General features: G+C 40.8%; 1 protein-coding gene across 2 annotated transcripts; it reads right to left on the reverse strand.

Annotated features, from left to right (window-relative positions):
- Window positions 1-164: 164 nt before the first annotated feature.
- Window positions 165-17,966, reverse strand: LOC145442662 (cysteine-rich motor neuron 1 protein-like). 2 transcript variants are annotated; one of them, XM_080320637.1, is made up of 19 exons: window positions 16,395-17,966; window positions 16,163-16,332; window positions 14,920-15,059; window positions 13,149-13,310; window positions 12,141-12,255; window positions 11,961-12,085; window positions 11,370-11,481; window positions 11,195-11,313; window positions 10,954-11,139; window positions 8,170-8,370; window positions 7,558-7,650; window positions 6,258-6,396; window positions 5,755-5,836; window positions 5,324-5,576; window positions 4,020-4,223; window positions 2,956-3,079; window positions 2,672-2,757; window positions 1,784-2,058; window positions 165-1,150 (listed from the first exon to the last, which is right to left on the reverse strand). In XM_080320637.1, exons 2-19 carry the CDS (start codon window positions 16,288-16,290, stop codon window positions 1,091-1,093), a joined length of 2,604 nt encoding a protein of 867 aa, XP_080176763.1. In that variant the 5' UTR covers window positions 16,291-16,332; window positions 16,395-17,966; the 3' UTR covers window positions 165-1,090. The 2 variants fall into 2 exon arrangements, with proteins under 2 accessions (XP_080176763.1, XP_080176764.1); XM_080320638.1 differs by lacking the exons at window positions 8,170-8,370; window positions 16,395-17,966 and having other exon boundaries at window positions 16,163-16,388.
- Window positions 17,967-18,238: the final 272 nt, after the last annotated feature.

Genomic DNA, 18,238 nt, shown 5'->3' on the forward strand with positions numbered 1-18,238 from the left:
AAGTAAACATAGATAGATAGATGTAGTGTTGCGACTGCGCGTCTTCACTTATTTGAAGTCACTGAAAGATGACGGCTCGGATCATTACAACCCAGGGATTCGTCAATGAAAAATCTGTCACATTTTTTATGCCTTGGAAACTGTAAACTTTGCCGAGACGAGAATGGAAGCGTCGCAATGTATTAAGAAAATAACTTACTGAGAATGCGCGAAAATCTGCAAAGCGATTGAAACTGTAATATTATATAGCGAAGCGTTAATGACGTATGTGTCGTCATTGTCACAGTGGTTGTCGTATAAATGGAAAATAATTTGGCGAAATTGTGATTCTGCTTCATTTGCAAAGCTCTAGATTTGAGGCTTGTCCGATTTCGCCTGGTCCGTGTCCTTGATTTAGTCGCCAGCAGAAATGATTAGAGCCCGACCGATTACCGATATCACACTTTGAAAGAGAAGTATCGGTATCAACCATGAGAGGTAAAACATATCGGCAATTTTCGTGATCTCAACACACGGTAACAGGGAGTCAGACAATTTTAATCTGCGACCGTTAGACTGAGAGTATTGAGGTGGCAGAGCTCGTCAAAGTAGTCTTTAGTACTCGACTAGGAGTAAGGTCTAAGATTTCTACTTGAGTATAATTAGAAGTAGCAATTTCCAAGTCAGTAAAAAGTAAGTATTCAAGACTTAGTTTTACCCAAAAAGCTCTTCAACTAGATGTAGTCTAAAATCATACCCACTTCATTAGTGCATGTTGGCAAAATCTACTTGAGTACTCTGAAGTATAAGTCCTTACTGGTGTCCATATGGGGCCTTGCTAAATGCTCTGGCGTTTTGGAGCTGCACCTTAAGCTATATGCCATAGTTTTCATATATCAACTGAGTATATCTGGGTTATCAGTGCCAGTTAACGTTTTCATCGGTTTCGGATCAAAAATCCGATATCGGTCGGGCTCTAGACATGATGGACGATGATGTGAGCTCTGATTGGCAGCTTCTGCATTTTGATGCGCATATCTGAAGATCGGGCAAGAAAGGTCGCGATTCCCGCCGACAGAGGCGTTCGTCATTGGTCAATTTCAAATCAACTTCATGTTTTCGCATTTTTCTTGATGTTGCCCGCTTTGTAGATGGCTGATTTCGCGACAATCTGAGAGAAAACACAGTTATGGCCTTAGATGAGGGGTTCTTAAACATTTGGAAGTGGGAGCCATATATTTGTAAAATACGGAAACTATTTTTCAAGACTTTGAGTAGTATATTCATATCGAATATTTTCGGCTGACACCATAGTTATGGGAAATTGTCAGCAATTAATAGAGAATTGGAATTTACGTTTCATGTCTTTCCAACTCTCTACTAGTTGCTGACGATTACTCCTGACGAGTGTCAGTCGAAAATAAATAATAAACAATGCTAATTCGACCACTACACATGACTAACAAAACAGTAAATACATTTCCCTTATCTCTCTTGCTAACAGCAGTTTTGTAATCATTTAACTCTCAGGAACACCGAGAAAACTTGGTTGCAAATTTTATTTATACCTTTAATTCCATAATATCGCCAATATCTCGTAAACAACTTTAGCCACAACTCTGGGATTTGCACAACGTAACAGAAAGTTATCATATAGCCCTCGTGAATATAAAGAAAACTCGGTTGAAAAGCTATGGCGTATTACATTTGTATGGCTGTAAATTATTTCACGAGAATTATAAGTCTTTGAGAAAAGTGTGAGAATCTGTGCCTTAGGCACGCGCAGAAACGTCCAGAAACTCACTTTTCGTTTCTTATATCCGGTAAATGCAGCGAATCCAATCAAAGTCAGCAATACGGCAACTCCAGCAGTGATGGCGATCGGAACAAGACTTTGGGAAGCAGATTTTTCTGATGTTGCGATGTCGTCACAAACTTCACATATTCCCTGACAGTCAGGTTTTATCTCCGTTCTGCAAACGGCGACCCCTCTCACGCATGAGCAAACATTGCAGCCATTCGCAGACCATGACTGACCATCCGTCAAGTTTCTGGAACCAACCCGACATTCGAACGGCTCTGAAACGGGACGGCCGGATTTCATTTTTCAAACAAAAATCCCGAGTGAAATCCTAGGATTGCAATGGCTAAAACCGCAATTTTTCATTGACTCGACTTGACTCCAGCCATTGTCATTTTCAAGAAGGTTTGAAGATCCATACTGCGAGTAGGCAAGACCTACATGAATACTTGGAACAAATAGAAGTAGCGTTGTGAATTTCGGTACGTGCAAAAGTAGCGACATATGAGTAAGTAAAAGGAAGTATTCTAGAACTTATCTGGCCTAAGCAACTGAAAACCGTCAAGTAGAAGTGGAAGCAGTCTAAAATGAAAACCACTTGAGTAAGTTGACCAGATAGATGAAAACTTTAACGACTAATTCGAAAAAAGTACTTTGGTACTGACCATCTCTGGATAGGAATGAACGAAAAGACCTTGGAGGTCAAAGTCTCAAGTATGCTTTTCGACTAGAAGCATACTTGAGTACTCCGAAAAATATAGATATACTCGGTCTCCAACCACTTCTAGTTGTAATTGAACGATGATGGCTTAGAAGTGAAAATTCCTAAGTATCGAAAATTTTTATATTCAAGTCCAATTTGAACACACAATCCGGAAAATAAAGACTGACCTTCGAAACACTGCGGGCAACACTCGCCCCTTTTCAAGACCGGGTTATTACAGCTTGTATCGCGCAGACATTTCTCCCGGAAGCATCTGCAGAGAATCGAAATATCATTGCAAGTTCTTAAAAATGATTAATTCTAGTTTTAGTTGCGAATTCTGAAAAATGAATAGGCCTGGTTCTAGTTCAAGTTGAGAGTTTTGAAAAATAAGTAGGCCTATTAATAGTTCTAGTTGCGAATTTTGAAAAAGGAGTAGGTTGTACAAGTCTAACTATGATGCTATACAGACCTGATTTCACCATCAAGGCAAGAACAGCTCGTGCATTTGTCGACCTTCCAACTCGATCCTGAATCGCGTGACCCACCGCCAGCCTCTGTACATTTCCGCGGCGTCGCAATACTCTCAGATAGACCTGCGAAGACGAAGATTATGAGTTTAACCAGTCTATTTAATTGTTATTATTACGACCGCCCGACCAAATCTACTTTTTGAAACTACTTACTACTTTTCGCACCTACATTTTGTACTTCTAATCAAAGTAGTTTATCATGTATCGCAAATAGCTTCAATTCAGAATTGCCTCTACGTTACATACCAGGATCGCAACCAAGGCACAAGGTTACGAGTCACAAATCAAATTGACTCTCATAGTTTTGACTCGAGTCAAGTCGTATCATTTCACCGCAGAGTCGAGTCCGAGTCAGGAAGCAACGGGTCTAGTCTGAGTCATGGTGTTTACTTTTCAGTTTACTGCTCAATTTTGCGCACTCTGTGGTGACGTCGAAGAACTAGGATTCATAATATACTCATTTTTCTCACCATAAACATATTCATTCGAACAAATAAAAGACAGGCCTATTTTTCAATTGAGCCTATCGATGCTGATCGACGAGACTTGAATAACTCATATAGAATGTGTCGAGTCATATGACTTGGCCGAGTCATGCGCAATGACTCGAGTACAAATCGAGTCAATACACAAATTGACTCGAATCGCGTGGAATCATTTTCCATTTTCAAGAAAATTACTGGAGTCAAGTCGAGTCAATGAAAAATTGCGACTCGAATTTGAGCTTCGAATTTGAGCAAATAGTAACGGTTGGCTGACGTGGTCTAAGCCAGCATTACTACTCAATTAGAAGGAGAGGTGGTTGGAGATCGTGTATTTTTACTTTTTCCGATTACTCAAGTAGGATTTTAGTCGAAAAACATACTGGAGACTAGTTGACCTCTAATGGCGTATCTTTCATTCCTATCCAAAAGTGGTCCGTAAAAAAATACTTGAGTGCTTTTGTTTTTAGACTACATCCAGGTTCCAATTATACGATACGTTTTTACGCAAACCCACGTACTCTTTTGGAAATCGTTTGCTTGGCAGACCGGGCAGCAGTGCTTGTCGTCGCTTGTCGGCCTCTTGCAAGGTGTCGGATCGCAGACTTGGAAAGAACAGAACACGCGAGCAGACACACAGACGCACGTCGTACAAGAATCGGCTTGCCAACTTTCACCATCAACCCGACCAACACAACGAAGTCGATTCAATTCCACTTTCGAGTCTTTTGTAGAGAAACAGAGAACCTTTATTTGTGAACCATAACATATCAACAAAAATGTTACTTCTTGAATGTGATATAATGATAAGCAGAGTCATAAAAAATCGTGACCCCAGAGACACCACTACCGCGCAGAAGGAGGAGAATAATAATCACAACTTTGCCTAGTTACAAATAGTAACACAATTATTAATGATGTTTGGTTATGCTTAGTTAATCCGCTTATATTCTATGTAGGGTATGTAGCTAGAATGAAAATCGGTGGCGGCGAAAAATCGTCAACAATAAAGTAGGGAAATGGATATATCGGGACGTAAATAAGGAAATAACAGTCAGCCCTCCAGATTGGTGAACCACAATCTGACAATCGACTTTGCCTACCGACACATGCCGCATTCATTTTCGTCGCGTTCTTTTATATTATGCTTCTTACATCCAATGTGCATGCATTTTATATACATGATATAAGCCAAGTTGCGGGTGGCGAGATAGCGCAGTGGTATAGTCCGCGGCTGCAACACCAATGGGTGCGGGTTCGAGTCCGACCGAGGTCGACTTCCGAATTCCGATACCTAAGTGTTGGAGGTTGACCTAAGCTCCTCCTCGCCACCTCATGCACGTAAGCGGTGTCTTACAAAAAGCCTAGAGGTATGGGCCATGGATACCACAAAAAATAAAAATAAAAAATAAGCGAAGTTGCGTGCCGGATGTATATACTACTCCAATCGCTTCGACACATTCTTAAGATGGAAATTCTAATATAATGATGATGATGATGATGATGATGAATGACGTCACATAAAACAAAATTTCTCTCATGAGGCCTTTTCATCACGATCGCTATATTTTCATCTAGTGTCTCAAAGATACGTTCTAAGAAACAAAACAAATGTAATCGTGAGCAATCGTGATTACTTTTCTATGTAATCGTAATCGTAGTCGACTACTTTGAGATTTTGCTCTGATCGTAATCACGTGATTAGGAAGTAATCGTAATTGCAATCGATTATATTGAGGAAGTAATCACCCCATATCTGGTTATCAGCAACCTTAAAAACCTCAAAAAACAATCTAGTATCGTGATGTAGCAATTTCAAGCTGACCTGAAGGGCAGACGGGGCACGGAAAATCCTTCATGAAGACGGGTTCGTCACACGTAGGCCTGGGACATTCCATCATCTCGCAGAGAATTTGTTCGCGCCTACATGTACACTGGCGCCCATTTGCGGTTGTCCAAACCTCTCCGTCGTCTCGCTGTTTGTTTTCGTCGGAACATGAGACAGCTTTTGGTGAAATTTTTGTGCTGAATTGCGGCTCGCTTCTGCATTTGCAGATCTTGCATCCGAACGAGTTCACCTGCGATAAACAGTCGTAATGTTATATATTCCGTAATGGTGACTTAAAGCTGCTCACTGCTGACTTGTACGAACTATCGGATTTTCAAAATGTAAAACTAGAACTGGAACAACTCAAAAAACCAGTAGTTAGTTGACCGCCAATAACCAGATAGCTAGTTCATAGAATTTTGACTCACCGTTCTCCCGAATTTGCATTTCTTGCGACAATTCGTAGTGACGGCGCATCTACGGCATTTGCATCGTGGACATCTCTTCCCCCTGTGATGGAATGTGAAAAATCACAGCAGCAATGACATCAAACACATGGTGGTTACTAACAACGTACTTGTACTTTTTGGTAGTAGGCTACTCAGTATTTTCCCCTACTTTTATCACTTTACCCAAGTGAAACTAATGTTTTTTTCTAATATAATTTCGACTTCATATTTTGCATCTTATTAGTTACTTACTTTTCGCTATTTACATTTGTAAGTAAAGCATGTTTTATTCCAATGACAACGAGAGAGAGAGAGAGAGAGAAAGAGTGAGATAGTAAGAGAGAGAGAGAGAAAGTAAGAGAGAGAGTGAGATGGTAAGAGAGAGGGACAGAGAAATTCGGGGGGAGCAATTAATACTTGTATTTGTACTGTTCTATCATCTACATGCAGTACCGACTTAATTAAATTGCCTTTGATCTTACCTGAATCCGAACGGGCATTGCTTGTCGCAATCGCATTCTTCCTTCTTGCAAAGACACAATTCGCAGCCGTGTTTGTCTGTCTGTCTGCCCGTCGGACATCGCAATTTGCAATCAGTTAGCTCTTTGCAAAGTTCGGATTCTGAAAACAGGATAAATTTCTGATTTGTTGAATGATATATTTATGTTTTAATTATTACCCAATGATTTTCCAGCTGACAGTAATCATATTACACTGGTCAGCAAAATGTGAAAAAATGTTGGGCAGAAGGAGTGTTTTTTGGGGTTTTTCAAGGTTGCTAATTTTTTGACAGAATGAATTTAGTTTAGAAGATACGCATACCCCTAAAAGCCCAGATTACTGTGTTATTACCGCAAGATTAAGTACCGTGCCGTTATTGATTCTACAATACGGTGCTTTATATGTCATAAAACTGATGGAATTAATGCAAAGTTGTTTCAGTACGTTATGTGGAGACTGGTTAGGATAATTCTAGTACCCCTAAAATTGTAATGGCTTTGCTGTACTTGATTTAAAACTGTCATCATTTGCAAATAATGATGAAATTGAATTACTGAGATTTACAGTACGAGTGAGCCGTTTCTATCAAGCGCATAAGGCTCAAGAATTTACTCAAAATGGCGATATGGGTTATCTGCAAAATTAGATCCGATTCGGAAAAACCATGGCCATATTTGGTATCAGTACGCTTCAGAACACCAGAAACCACTCTTATATTTTCCGTCTAAAAATATGAATTGACCAGTGTTATTAAAATATATTATGAGTATAGAGCACGACTGATTATTATTGGTTCGCCGATAATGTCAAGTCGATAGCACAGTTTGAAAAAAATAACAGTATCGGCCTTTCAGGGTAAAAATATCGTCAATTTTCATGACGTCGCAGCGTGGCAGTAGGCAACCAGAGAACTACATCTACGACTGATAGACCATGAACATTAATTTATTTTTTATATAATACAGGCATAAATGGTCAAAGTAGCCACCATTGGTACTCAAGTAGAAGCAGATTCACAAATTTCTACTCAAGTACAAGTATAGATGTGGTTTAAAATCATGACCACCTGTGTCAGTCCGGCTGGTGATGACTTGAGTCTCAATTTTTTGTTGACTCGACTTGACTCGAGTTAATTTGTGTATTGACTTGACTTGTACTCGACCAAGTCATATCACTCGACACATTCTATATGGCTTATTCAAGTCTCGTATATCAGGACCGATAATAATTGATGATTATGGCGACTAATGATCTGTTGCGACGTTGGCGCCAAAAACTCACTTTTTAAGCACTCGCACTTCGACTTCAACCCGAACGGGCATTCCTTTAGAGTCAGGTTGCAAGGAGACGTCGGTATCTCGATCACCGTCGGCTCTGAAAACATACGAGATTCAGTTCATTCAGTACCTGACACACACACACACTCACACAGTCACTATCACATCACTAAATACTAGGTTGACTGAAAAAAAACATTGCACATAAAATATGACCCAATTCCCATTTAGGCCCAAGAGGGCGTCTGATATCAAAGACTACTACAAGTCGGTTCGACACATTCCTATCTTTTAATTGTATCGCAGACTTGTGGTGTATTGAAATAATGCAATTGTTAATAACCTGATACAGATAATAAACCTGGCCCGATTCTAAGCTCCAACCCGTGAAAGCAAAGTTATTGGAGTAGAAAATTGCAGATTTACAAAATTTGTGGATTGAAAATTGTAAAATTGAAAAAATTATTTTAAAACTTTGAAAAATTAATAATGAAATACTTTCCCACCAACCGAAAATATTATTTTAATGAGTAGTGTATTGTTTAGCCAGCGTGACAATTTCATCAAGCATCCCGTAAAATTTTTTAAATCTTTTTGTAACATCCCTAAACTGTACCATCGCACACTCCGCAGCATTTCCCGGGTACGTGGCGCGGTTTCTCGCACGTTTTCTGGCAAGAAGATGCGACGCAGCGTGGTCCGTCTTCCTCGCACACGCATCTCGTACAAGGGTCCGAAAGCCAAACCTCTCCGGGCATGTGAATCTCGCCTGCGTAGTCCGTGCATATGCGTTTCATGTGGTTGGTAGTTGGGGGGTCTGTGGGTGGGACGGAGTTTTATTCAACCAAAATACATGAAAAAAAAAAACAGTACAGAAAATCCCTAAACACATTTTCAGTATCGGATAACAATGATTAATAGAGGTCAGGAAACAACTGCACTGCTTCAGTGTAGGCCTACATGAACTGGAATTCTAAGTATAACAGCAAACATGGAAAATATGGAGTAAATTTTGGGTCAAGTGTCAGTGTCACTCTATTGATAAGAGGTCGTCAAATACAGTAGTCATCGTTGCTACTCAAGTAGAAGTGGATGACTACTCAATTACAAGGGTCTGAAAAACGGTTAAGTCAGGGGTGGGCAAACTACGGCCCGCGGGCCGCATGCGGCCCTCCACACCGTTCTGTGCGGCCCGCGAGAGTCTAAAGAAACTTATTGAAAATATTGATAAAATGCGTACTAAAAATCGAATTAATGCAGGGACTTGATTAAACTTTTTCTTAGTATATTTTACCATGATAATTCTAAGGCAGTGGTTCCCAAACTGGGAGGGGCGCACCCCCCTTGGGGGCGTGAAAGCATCTGAAGGGGGCGCGAAGCTGAGCTCAACTGAAAAAATGTTTCGCGCTGTGCGCGATTTCCCTACCATTCATGATTTTTGCTCTGTATTTAGTCTGGATTTCATAATTAAAAATCTCTCATCCACCGCCGTAACCTTCCACGCCATCAAACTATCCGTTAGGTTTGCTAGCATCCTGGTTGCGTTTTGTGATATGACGATAAGGGGCGCGCGAAATCTTTTACCATCATAAGGGGAGGCGTGTCTTAAAAAGATCGAGAACTACTGCTCTAAGGTAAATACTTCCTATATTATTCTTTATGTTTAATTCCTGGCGCGATAGCCAGAACTCGCAGTTTGAACGGTTTCAACTGCTAAACATCACAGAAATCCTGAACGAGATTTACATAATTCGGATCACGAGTGTGATTTCAGATTGGCCACTCCAGTTTTAATTATTTCAGTTATGTGCTTATAAAAAACTATTAGCGCGTGTCTTAGGTAGATTCGTTGTCTGTATGCGTACACGTACAATTAGGGTGTATGTATGTTATCTACACATAGTAGAAGCGTGTTTAAAGTAAAATGGTTATGATGCTGTCAGGATTATGTGTCCTGGAACTGAACCAAAGTGGAATTACTAAATCTATGAACAGATCACTGCTCACGGATTTAAATTTCAATCCTGTTCTAAGAATCGGGACAACCGACTTTCATCTCTATAGTTTTGACAAATTGGTTATTGATGTCGATCAGCCTATGAAATATCGCCACTGCTTCTGACGCGTGTACGATATCATCAAAGCAATGTTTGGATTGTTTTAAATATACATATATATTATCTCCATGTCCTCACTATATAATCAAGTACCAATATTTCGTTTTGGTTTATAATCCCAATTTTATACAGTGCGGCCCGCGAATGGATTCAGATGTTGAATGCGGCCCGCGAGCTCAAAAGTTTGCCCACCCCTGGGTTAAGTATAAGTGTCTACAAACACAACCGGCACTACTGTAAGTGGTGGAAGTTAGCAACACTGTAAATCGATGGGTGGAAAATTGGTGTATTCTTGTGCTTTCCACCATGGTGTGGAAAGGAAAGAAAGGACGTACTTTATTAGTGTCCTTGATATTTCTACGGCATATACACCGACTCGTGATACACATACACACGATCTGCACATATGCAAACCATGAGTGCATGATATGCATATGTCGCTGGACAAGGAAGGCGCAGATATTGCCTTGTGTATGGCATTTCAAGTCTTGCACCACCCCTCCATGCTATCCCAGTAATGCATGGGCGATAAGCGGGGAAGTCATGGATACCAGTGTTACTAATCAGGTCTTTGATTTGACCCGGCCGGGGATCGAATCCACGATCTACCGATCAAGAAACCGGACGCTTCACCATTACGATATCTTGTCGGTTGGCGTGGGGTGTAAATCAGGCCACACCTGCACTGTTTGATACAGAACCATGCTTTCGCCCCAGGTCACACACGCCCGATGGGAGGAAATGAGTACAAGACAACACATTTTGAGGATATTTAGGTTGGTACACGTAAACACACCCCACTACACCCTCGGATATAAATCCACAAAGGTGTGTTTGAATTCTTTTTACCCATTGGAACGGGTGTGAAAGCACGGGCAAGTAACTACAAAAGCACGTTAATATCGTAGGAAAAGCAGGCATTCCCGGGAATCCAACAAGGGTTAGCGGCGGGGGTCGCAACGACATCCACCTCTAACCCTGTATATGCCCTAACCCCAGCCATAATGACCCTGTAACCGTGTATAGTAACCTTATCGCGAACATAACCACAGCAACCCTGTAGATCAGTGTTGATACAACGATCATAGATAATCAAGCGCCTCTGTTTGTGATGTGTTTGTTGCATACACCGTTGGAGAGAGCAGACCGCGTACGCTGTCAGGGTAACGATAATAATAGATAAGGAAATGATTGTTTTGCTTATTATACTGCGATTCAGAGGGTAGAAAGAGTGTAGGTGCTACGCGACTTGGCCCAACAAGTTAGTACGTGAAGAGACTTACCGTGGATGGTGATGTTGCATCTCGGGCAACATTGTCCGTGGGGCGTGTACGTTTTGGCGCAGTTCGTTGCCCGACATTCTTCTCTCACGCATCTCCTCACTCCTCCAACGCAACGACATGAGACGCACGGACCTCGCCTCCACGCGTCTCCTTCTTTGTGTGCATCAGCTCCGTCTCGACAAGATCCTGGCGCACATTCAAACTCGTTCCTTCAGACCGCGATGAATATCGGACGACTCACCTACGACGCACGCCGTAACGTCACAACACGAACCGGGCCTGTTGTCGCCTCTCGACAGTAGGAACGCGCGAGACCCAGACGGACACGAGCCGCTCCCCGCGCACGCTTTGCAACGGCATCTGTGAAGTGACCGCGTTGTTTCTGGCTAGGAAAGGCCGGTAAATTCGAATCATACTTGGGCGGAAAGTCGCAACATCCGGATCTGCGGTTGGCGACTCGGAAGCTGTCATTCGGACACAAGATCTCCTGTTCGAACACCGGACACGTGACATCACTGCAGTCGGGCTCTGGATATCAAAAGGATAGAAAATGCGAATATTGGTATTATGTTAAACTCTGAGGACCTAGGGGTGCGCTGTATTACAGAGGAGTGCTATTCAACCTTTTTGGTTGGTGAACCTGTGAAGCTGTTCTGACTCATGCGCCCTACGCTCCCACCAACATTCATAAAATCATTTCAAGAACTTGGCAACTTGGCAACTTGGCACTTCAACTGGGTGGAAAGCAGAGCTCTATCATTACATGATACTGTTTTTCGGCGTGATGAATTATGAAGCAAGTGTAGCAAACAACATAACTTGCAAAACTCAGTATCAGGTAAATACGCTTGGCCATTCCAGAATTGCGTAAAAGTATTTCTGGTTATTACAGCTGACGTAGCATAATCCCTGAGCGCAATCACAAACTACTGTATCGCTTGAGCCGCGACAGACATGCGCATATGAATTAATTGCCAATTTGGCTTTGACAATTATTAAAGTCTTACTTCGAGGTGCGCAAGCGTAGCGCCGACAGCACGATCCGGGCTTTCCGTTTGCGGGTCTCAACAAAATTCGGATGTAATCTGTCGGACAAATCCTGGGTTTGCAAACGTTCTTCTTGCAGCGACATCTGAGAAGATCGGAGAAATTGACATTTGAGATAGGCAAGAGTTGTAATCTCTTACTTTGGTGGCGACGGGCAGCATTCTCCAGCGGGCCAAACTGAAGGCCCAAGCTCTGAATCTGGGGTACATTTAGGCGTGAACGCGACCGCGCACTTCGATTGGCTGCAGTTGCTCTCTGGTGAAAAAAATATCGTTAATTATATATAGGATGTCGAATGAACTTAAAAGCGGTCATGCGAGTATACAGAAATGTCCGTATACGGGTGTCGGGTGTAACTATTTTGAGATCAATGGTCGGCTAAAATGACCAACAGGTTTGTTGCAGAGACGTGGATTTTATGATTTTGGTCGGATTTCTGGATCGGATGATCACTCAAGATTATTTTGAAGACAAATTTCGAGTTGAAATTTCTCGGAACTTTCAATTTTCATGCCATATTTATAAAATTTCAGTTTTTTTCGTATTTCGACTTGGGTTTGCATATAGATGCTGAAATTTTAAATATATGGATTTTCAATCGAGCAACTTATTGTCGAAGCTGTTGTTATCATGTCACAGTCGACTAAAAAGCGGCTGATACGGACCTCGCGTGTGACGCAAGAATGTCTGGAATGTTACTTAGCACGCTCATGTGCGTTGCTATGGCGACCTTGGCAATATTCTGTTGCTACGGAAACCGTGCATACAAACATAGCATTATATTTAGCAACATCTGTCAGATTTATTTCACTTTAATAATGATAACGCAGTCAATTCATTAGCTACCTTGCCTTCATGTACTGCATAGGAGTAACCAATTTACTCTATTACTGAAATTTTGCTGAAATATTGTTTGTTGCTATATTGAAGTTCTGCACTTCTAAAAACCTATCTAGGCATTTGATTTGTTTACGTGGCTGTAAAGAACAGAGAGCCAAATTAGGAAGCGATCGAGCGCCTGTCTTTTATCAACAAGCCAATTATTTTATCGCAATTCCATCCGAAACGTTGTCAATCGCTTCCGTGATTGTTACGATACAGCTCGCGATTCTGTTTGATACAAAGCAGACAACTTGGCTGCCTCTTACTTGCGAATGAAAGAATGTGTTTCGAGCATCTGGATTGGTCCGCAAACCGGAAGGGGTTGGAACACGCGCGAGTCACGGTGCATTTGCATTTGCCTCCGATCACGTTGCAGCCTTCAAACTCTTCCTCCCTGCACGATTCGTGTTCGGATTCGGGACCGACTTCTGAATGAAAGGTGGCAGTCTGTTGGAAAACACGGCAAACATATTTTCATTATATCCCATTCTTGTGATGAAGATTTCAATAAAATGATTATATAATATAACATAGATAAAATAATTATTATTATGATTTTGTTTTCATAAAACGGTACATTGTGAAGCGGATAGCTTGAAGATTGCTTTTATCACAACATAAACAATATAATTGAACAATATACTATTTATTCAATCTTTCATTGAAGTTCTATATCTCCAAGAGCTTCTTTAAAACATCTATATTGACGAAACACAATGAAAAAGTTCGTATACTGTCAGTTTTTATGTCATAACTGCCAAATTTACTTTCTATAACTTCCTACCTCATTAGCTTTAAGATAATGTATTGTCTAATTCTACTTTAGTCACTTTGAAACTATTGATACTTGTAATTGATTATAGACTTCTACTTTAGTAACAACGCAGAATGTTTTGACTTCCGGTGGTCTATCTATCAAAGGTTTATCATACGTCCCCCTTCATGAGGATTTGTCATATTTCAAGAAATCGAAAATTCCATCCAAGGACTCCAAATGCCCTCCTTTTTGGCAATTCGACCTCGTCTATAGCTTAGAGCCATGCGATTGTGCACGGACACCAAAAATGCCATGAATGACGCGAAATCTGGATTCGACGACAAATACGACGACGGAATACACAAGTAGGTTTTGCCAACCTGCACTGTACTCATTCAGGCGGTTGGGGTTTTGGGCTCCTTCCACTCCCACTTTTGATAATCATAATATTACTTAATATTGTGCTGGCTTGAAAATCGCTATCTTACTTGTACTTGAATAAAAATGTACGACGATACTTTTATTTCCACTTGACTGCCAGTGACGTGGTACAGCTTTGATCACAATGTAAAGGATATGGATTTTTAAAACGAAAACGGAAAAGTTTCAGTGTCTATGCAAACATATTTGTTTGCGTGATTTTTTTACTCCTAAAACAGTCCATTACGACGCCATAAGCCGATTTTTGTTCCATTGTGGATCAAATTCACAAGCACCCGGCATTGTTATCAAAACCGACTCCATTATGACGCAATAAGCGAAAGCATTGTCTCGGGTTGCCGGTTCTTGTCAAGATATAATAACCCGACCACAATGACAACAATCTTTTGTTCGAATCAGAACACTTAAGGACACGTATCCTGTATCCGAGGGAGACTTGGAGCCAACTAGCCAAGCTCAGTTTAGAGACATTTTCCAGCAGAACGAACTCTTATTTGATATGAACTGAACTTAATATTTGTTGCATATTTTTGTGATTGAATCCTATTTCGAGTTTTTTGCGAATTCAATGATTCAAATTCTAATCTAATTTTAAAAAAACTGTGGAGCTTTCATTTTAATTCTCATATAACTTGTTAAATGTTGCTCTAAGTTTAATTCCAAGCTAATGCCTGAAAATGCTACATCCAAGATCAATGTACAGACATTTGCTATTCCCATGCTTTTGAGAATTAAATCTGATTTGTTATGAAGTGAACTTGATATTTGGTACAGTTGTGATCTGATTGAAAAAGTTGAATATTTCGCAATTGTACAATTCTGTTTCAAGACGCGCTCACTTCGACAAGTCCCGATTTCCTGACCCGTGGGTATTTTCTGACCGGATATGACGCACTTGAGTCCTACGTCGCAGGAGCCTTCCATGTTGTACCAACCCCCGCAATTTTGCCCGAGTTGTTTCGCGCACACTAAGCAGCATCTGGAAAAGTAAAGTTGTTTTGCCAGCCTTCACGATGCAGTATCTATCCAAATGCGAATCCAGCCAAAATCGAATTCGTTTTTCTCGAATACATATCTGAATCCATGCTCATGGCTCACCTCCTGCTGTATTTCATTCTGATTTGCGTCGATTTCGGTGAAAAGTTAATGTGTAAAAGCAGCCCCGAGGCAGAAAGGCAACAAAACAGCGCAGGATAGAACACGGTTAACCCGTAACGTGACGAATGGTTATGCGCAGCAGTTCGTGCGCGGAAAGGTTAATCTACTTTGGCCTTAAATTGTTTTCGTTTCGTGTGATTCTCGTGGGCGATATCCGGTGATTGCATCCGGGTCGTCCGGATAAGGTCGACTAGAACATTTACATATTATTTCTAAATTAGATCATTATTATATTAGCTCAGGGGAGGGCAACATCAGAAATGAAATTCTAATCTGATAGTATTGACAAATTTAATGCGTCACAGAATAAATCCAAGTTTTCCAAACTGACCAGACAAGGATGCATTCGAATATAACTGATGTTCACGTGCAGTATTCACCAAGGGTTTCTACATCCGACAAGCAGCCAAAGTTCAAAGAACTTTGTTCGACCACAGATGTTTGATTGACTTTAACAGCTATTGAACTACATTTGGTTAAAATATTCATAGTTTGCATTAAATGCGATTTATTCCTTGTATAGGTGGATAAATACGTGATTAATGTATCGACTATGTAACGCAGCCCGCCAAATACTTCATTTACCGATATCAGGCCCGCCAACCGGAGATCGGAGAAGTTTCCCGGCGCTGTAATAACCGAATTTACAAATACCTTGAAATTGAATGAAATTCCGATTTGGAAAGAAATGTAACAAAAATCAAGTTAAGTTATATTAAATCAGAGTTCATACTTATAAGCACGGGAATGGCAAAAGTATGTACACCGAGCTTGGCTCGTTTCCACAATACAGTTCTCCTGTAGCATTTTCAGGAAAACCAGAAATAAGACTAGAATTTGGATATGGCATAAAAACAACTAGATTAGAATTAGATTATCGCCATTTCACTCTATTTATTCTAAATACACAACAAGTCTGTTTACCTGCAAGCATCTCGCGTGACTCCCCCCACACAGCTCGTCGGTTCGACGCAGTTCGAACGAACGCAGGTTCGGCACGAATGAGATTCTGCCAGAGCAGCGAACAAGAGTAGTAGGATAATGCGCTCCATGCGCGACCACCAATCTTCGATGCTCGGACTGAGTTTTCTAAACTTTCTAATCTATTTTAATCGCTTCTGTCACGCGATGTAAAACTCTCAGAAATCCATCTCACGCAAAGTTAGAAGCATACGTCATCAACTGCCTCGTCGTGTTGCTATCACGGCCATTAGAGTGCTCGGATCCTAAGCGGGTATTAATTCTAATGAGTCGAGTCGGGTTGTGAGCAGCAAATTTGTCGTGTACTGAAACAACACGATTTCTTCCATTCAGAGTTAGATTATCAACAAAATTATAGTTTCGATGTTATTTATCCTAACGCGGAAGCCTTGAAACTTTGATTGGTTGTATCGGAGCATACAGGACATTCATTATCAGTATACCTGTATGAATACACAAAGTGAAATGTGATATGTGCAATTCTGTAAAACAGTGATCAATTCACTACATTCTCAAAAGTGCAATGAAATAGGTATTCCCTAGTAGGGTTACCATGCGTCCTCTTTTTTCAATAAATTTAAAGTGTTCTTGGAGGACGCCTAAATGTCCTCTTTTTGAGGAATTTGTACTACAGAAAAAGTGCTAAAATGTCATCAAAAAGTAGACCTCGACGTAGCGAGACGAAGTGACGATTGATGACCGTTTTTATTTTATTTTATTTTTATTTTTAGTCAACACAGCCACAGGTACTCTTGGTCGAAAACTTTGAAAACCAACCATTTTCATTTCCGGTATTACAACTGTCAGAGTTTTTAAAAAGTGCCCTCTTTTTCGGATCTCAAAATATGGTAATCCTATCCACAAGCAGTTCATTTATCAACGAGAATTATTATAGCTTGTACAGTATATTTTCCACAGTGGAATCCTTGAAACCTCGATTATGGTGGTTTGCAGTATGCGAAACATAGTATGCAAAGCTAGAAGCTACGCACGTTACTGGAACTGATATTTATGTGAAGAAGCGATAAATTCGCATCATTCTCACATAGTGTAATGAAATAGGTATGGTTGCAAATTACCAAATTATTTTCATGCGATGTAGCACTTACATTATTGTCTTTGTGGTCGCATAAAATGCACATATTTGAACTTGCATATCGTAAACATAGCGTACCCAGTATAACACGGTCGTGCCGCAGCGTATGAAACATGTAATACAAAGCTACACACGTTAGTGGGAATGACATAATTGTGAAACAGTGATCAACCCACAGCATTGCCGCAAGTGTCAATGAAACAGATATGGTCGGGACAATACTAAACAATCTTTAGTGTGACGTAGAACTGGCTTTGTATACTTTGCGGTCGCATAAAATGTACATATTTGAACTTTCCACGTTATTCATACTGTTATGAAGCGAGCAAGTTATAATGAGTGATGCTGGAATATTCGAGACGAAACAGAGTTGAATCGCAGGCCTTAGTTATAAAGGCTGTTAACGGGGCCAGGATTTCCAAGTAAATGACGAATAACTATCAAAGCCTTTGAATTCATCCGTAAACTTCACCCCTGTCTGAATTCTTTTAACTCGATCTTATTAGCATAATAGGTTTGAAGATTGTCCTCGTAAAAATCTCTTGTTCTGACGTAACTGCGGAATCTACCAATATACAAAGTTTGACAAAAATTTACAGAAAATCCTGACGCTTTTTCGGCACTTCGCAGTTTTCTTTGAAGAAATCCCGTTTCGGGACACATCGACAAATTTTGTTCCGAAAATATCGCATTTCTGCGTATTCTGCTCACTTCCGCTACAACATGCGAATTCTTACTGCCTGCTGTTGTTTTAATATGAAGCGAACAGTCTCAAGAACAGGCTTCAAGTATACGGGGCGAGCGTGTTCTGAAAATAATAAAAGCCAGTCGCTGGTCGCTTGTTTGCCTTCTCTGACGAAATTCTTTTCTTCGTGCATTCTTGAGCACACACGCACGCGCGCGCAGGTGCACCCGCGCGCACA

This window comes from Botryllus schlosseri, chromosome 7 (assembly GCF_051294905.1).
Source record: "Botryllus schlosseri isolate E-star chromosome 7, Bs_hap1, whole genome shotgun sequence".
Classification (NCBI taxonomy): Eukaryota; Metazoa; Chordata; class Ascidiacea; order Stolidobranchia; family Styelidae; genus Botryllus; species Botryllus schlosseri.

Coding starts and splice junctions, on each gene's coding strand:
- LOC145442662 (XM_080320637.1), bottom strand. CDS start 16,290: ATGGAGCGCATTATCCTACTACTCTTGTTCGCTGCTCTGGCAGAATCT. Junction 13,311..14,919: donor GGAAATCGGGACTTGTCGAA/GTGAGCGCGTCT, acceptor CCTTTCATTCAG/AAGTCGGTCCCGAATCCGAA. Junction 11,140..11,194: donor CGTTACGGCGTGCGTCGTAG/GTGAGTCGTCCG, acceptor AATGTGCGCCAG/GATCTTGTCGAGACGGAGCT.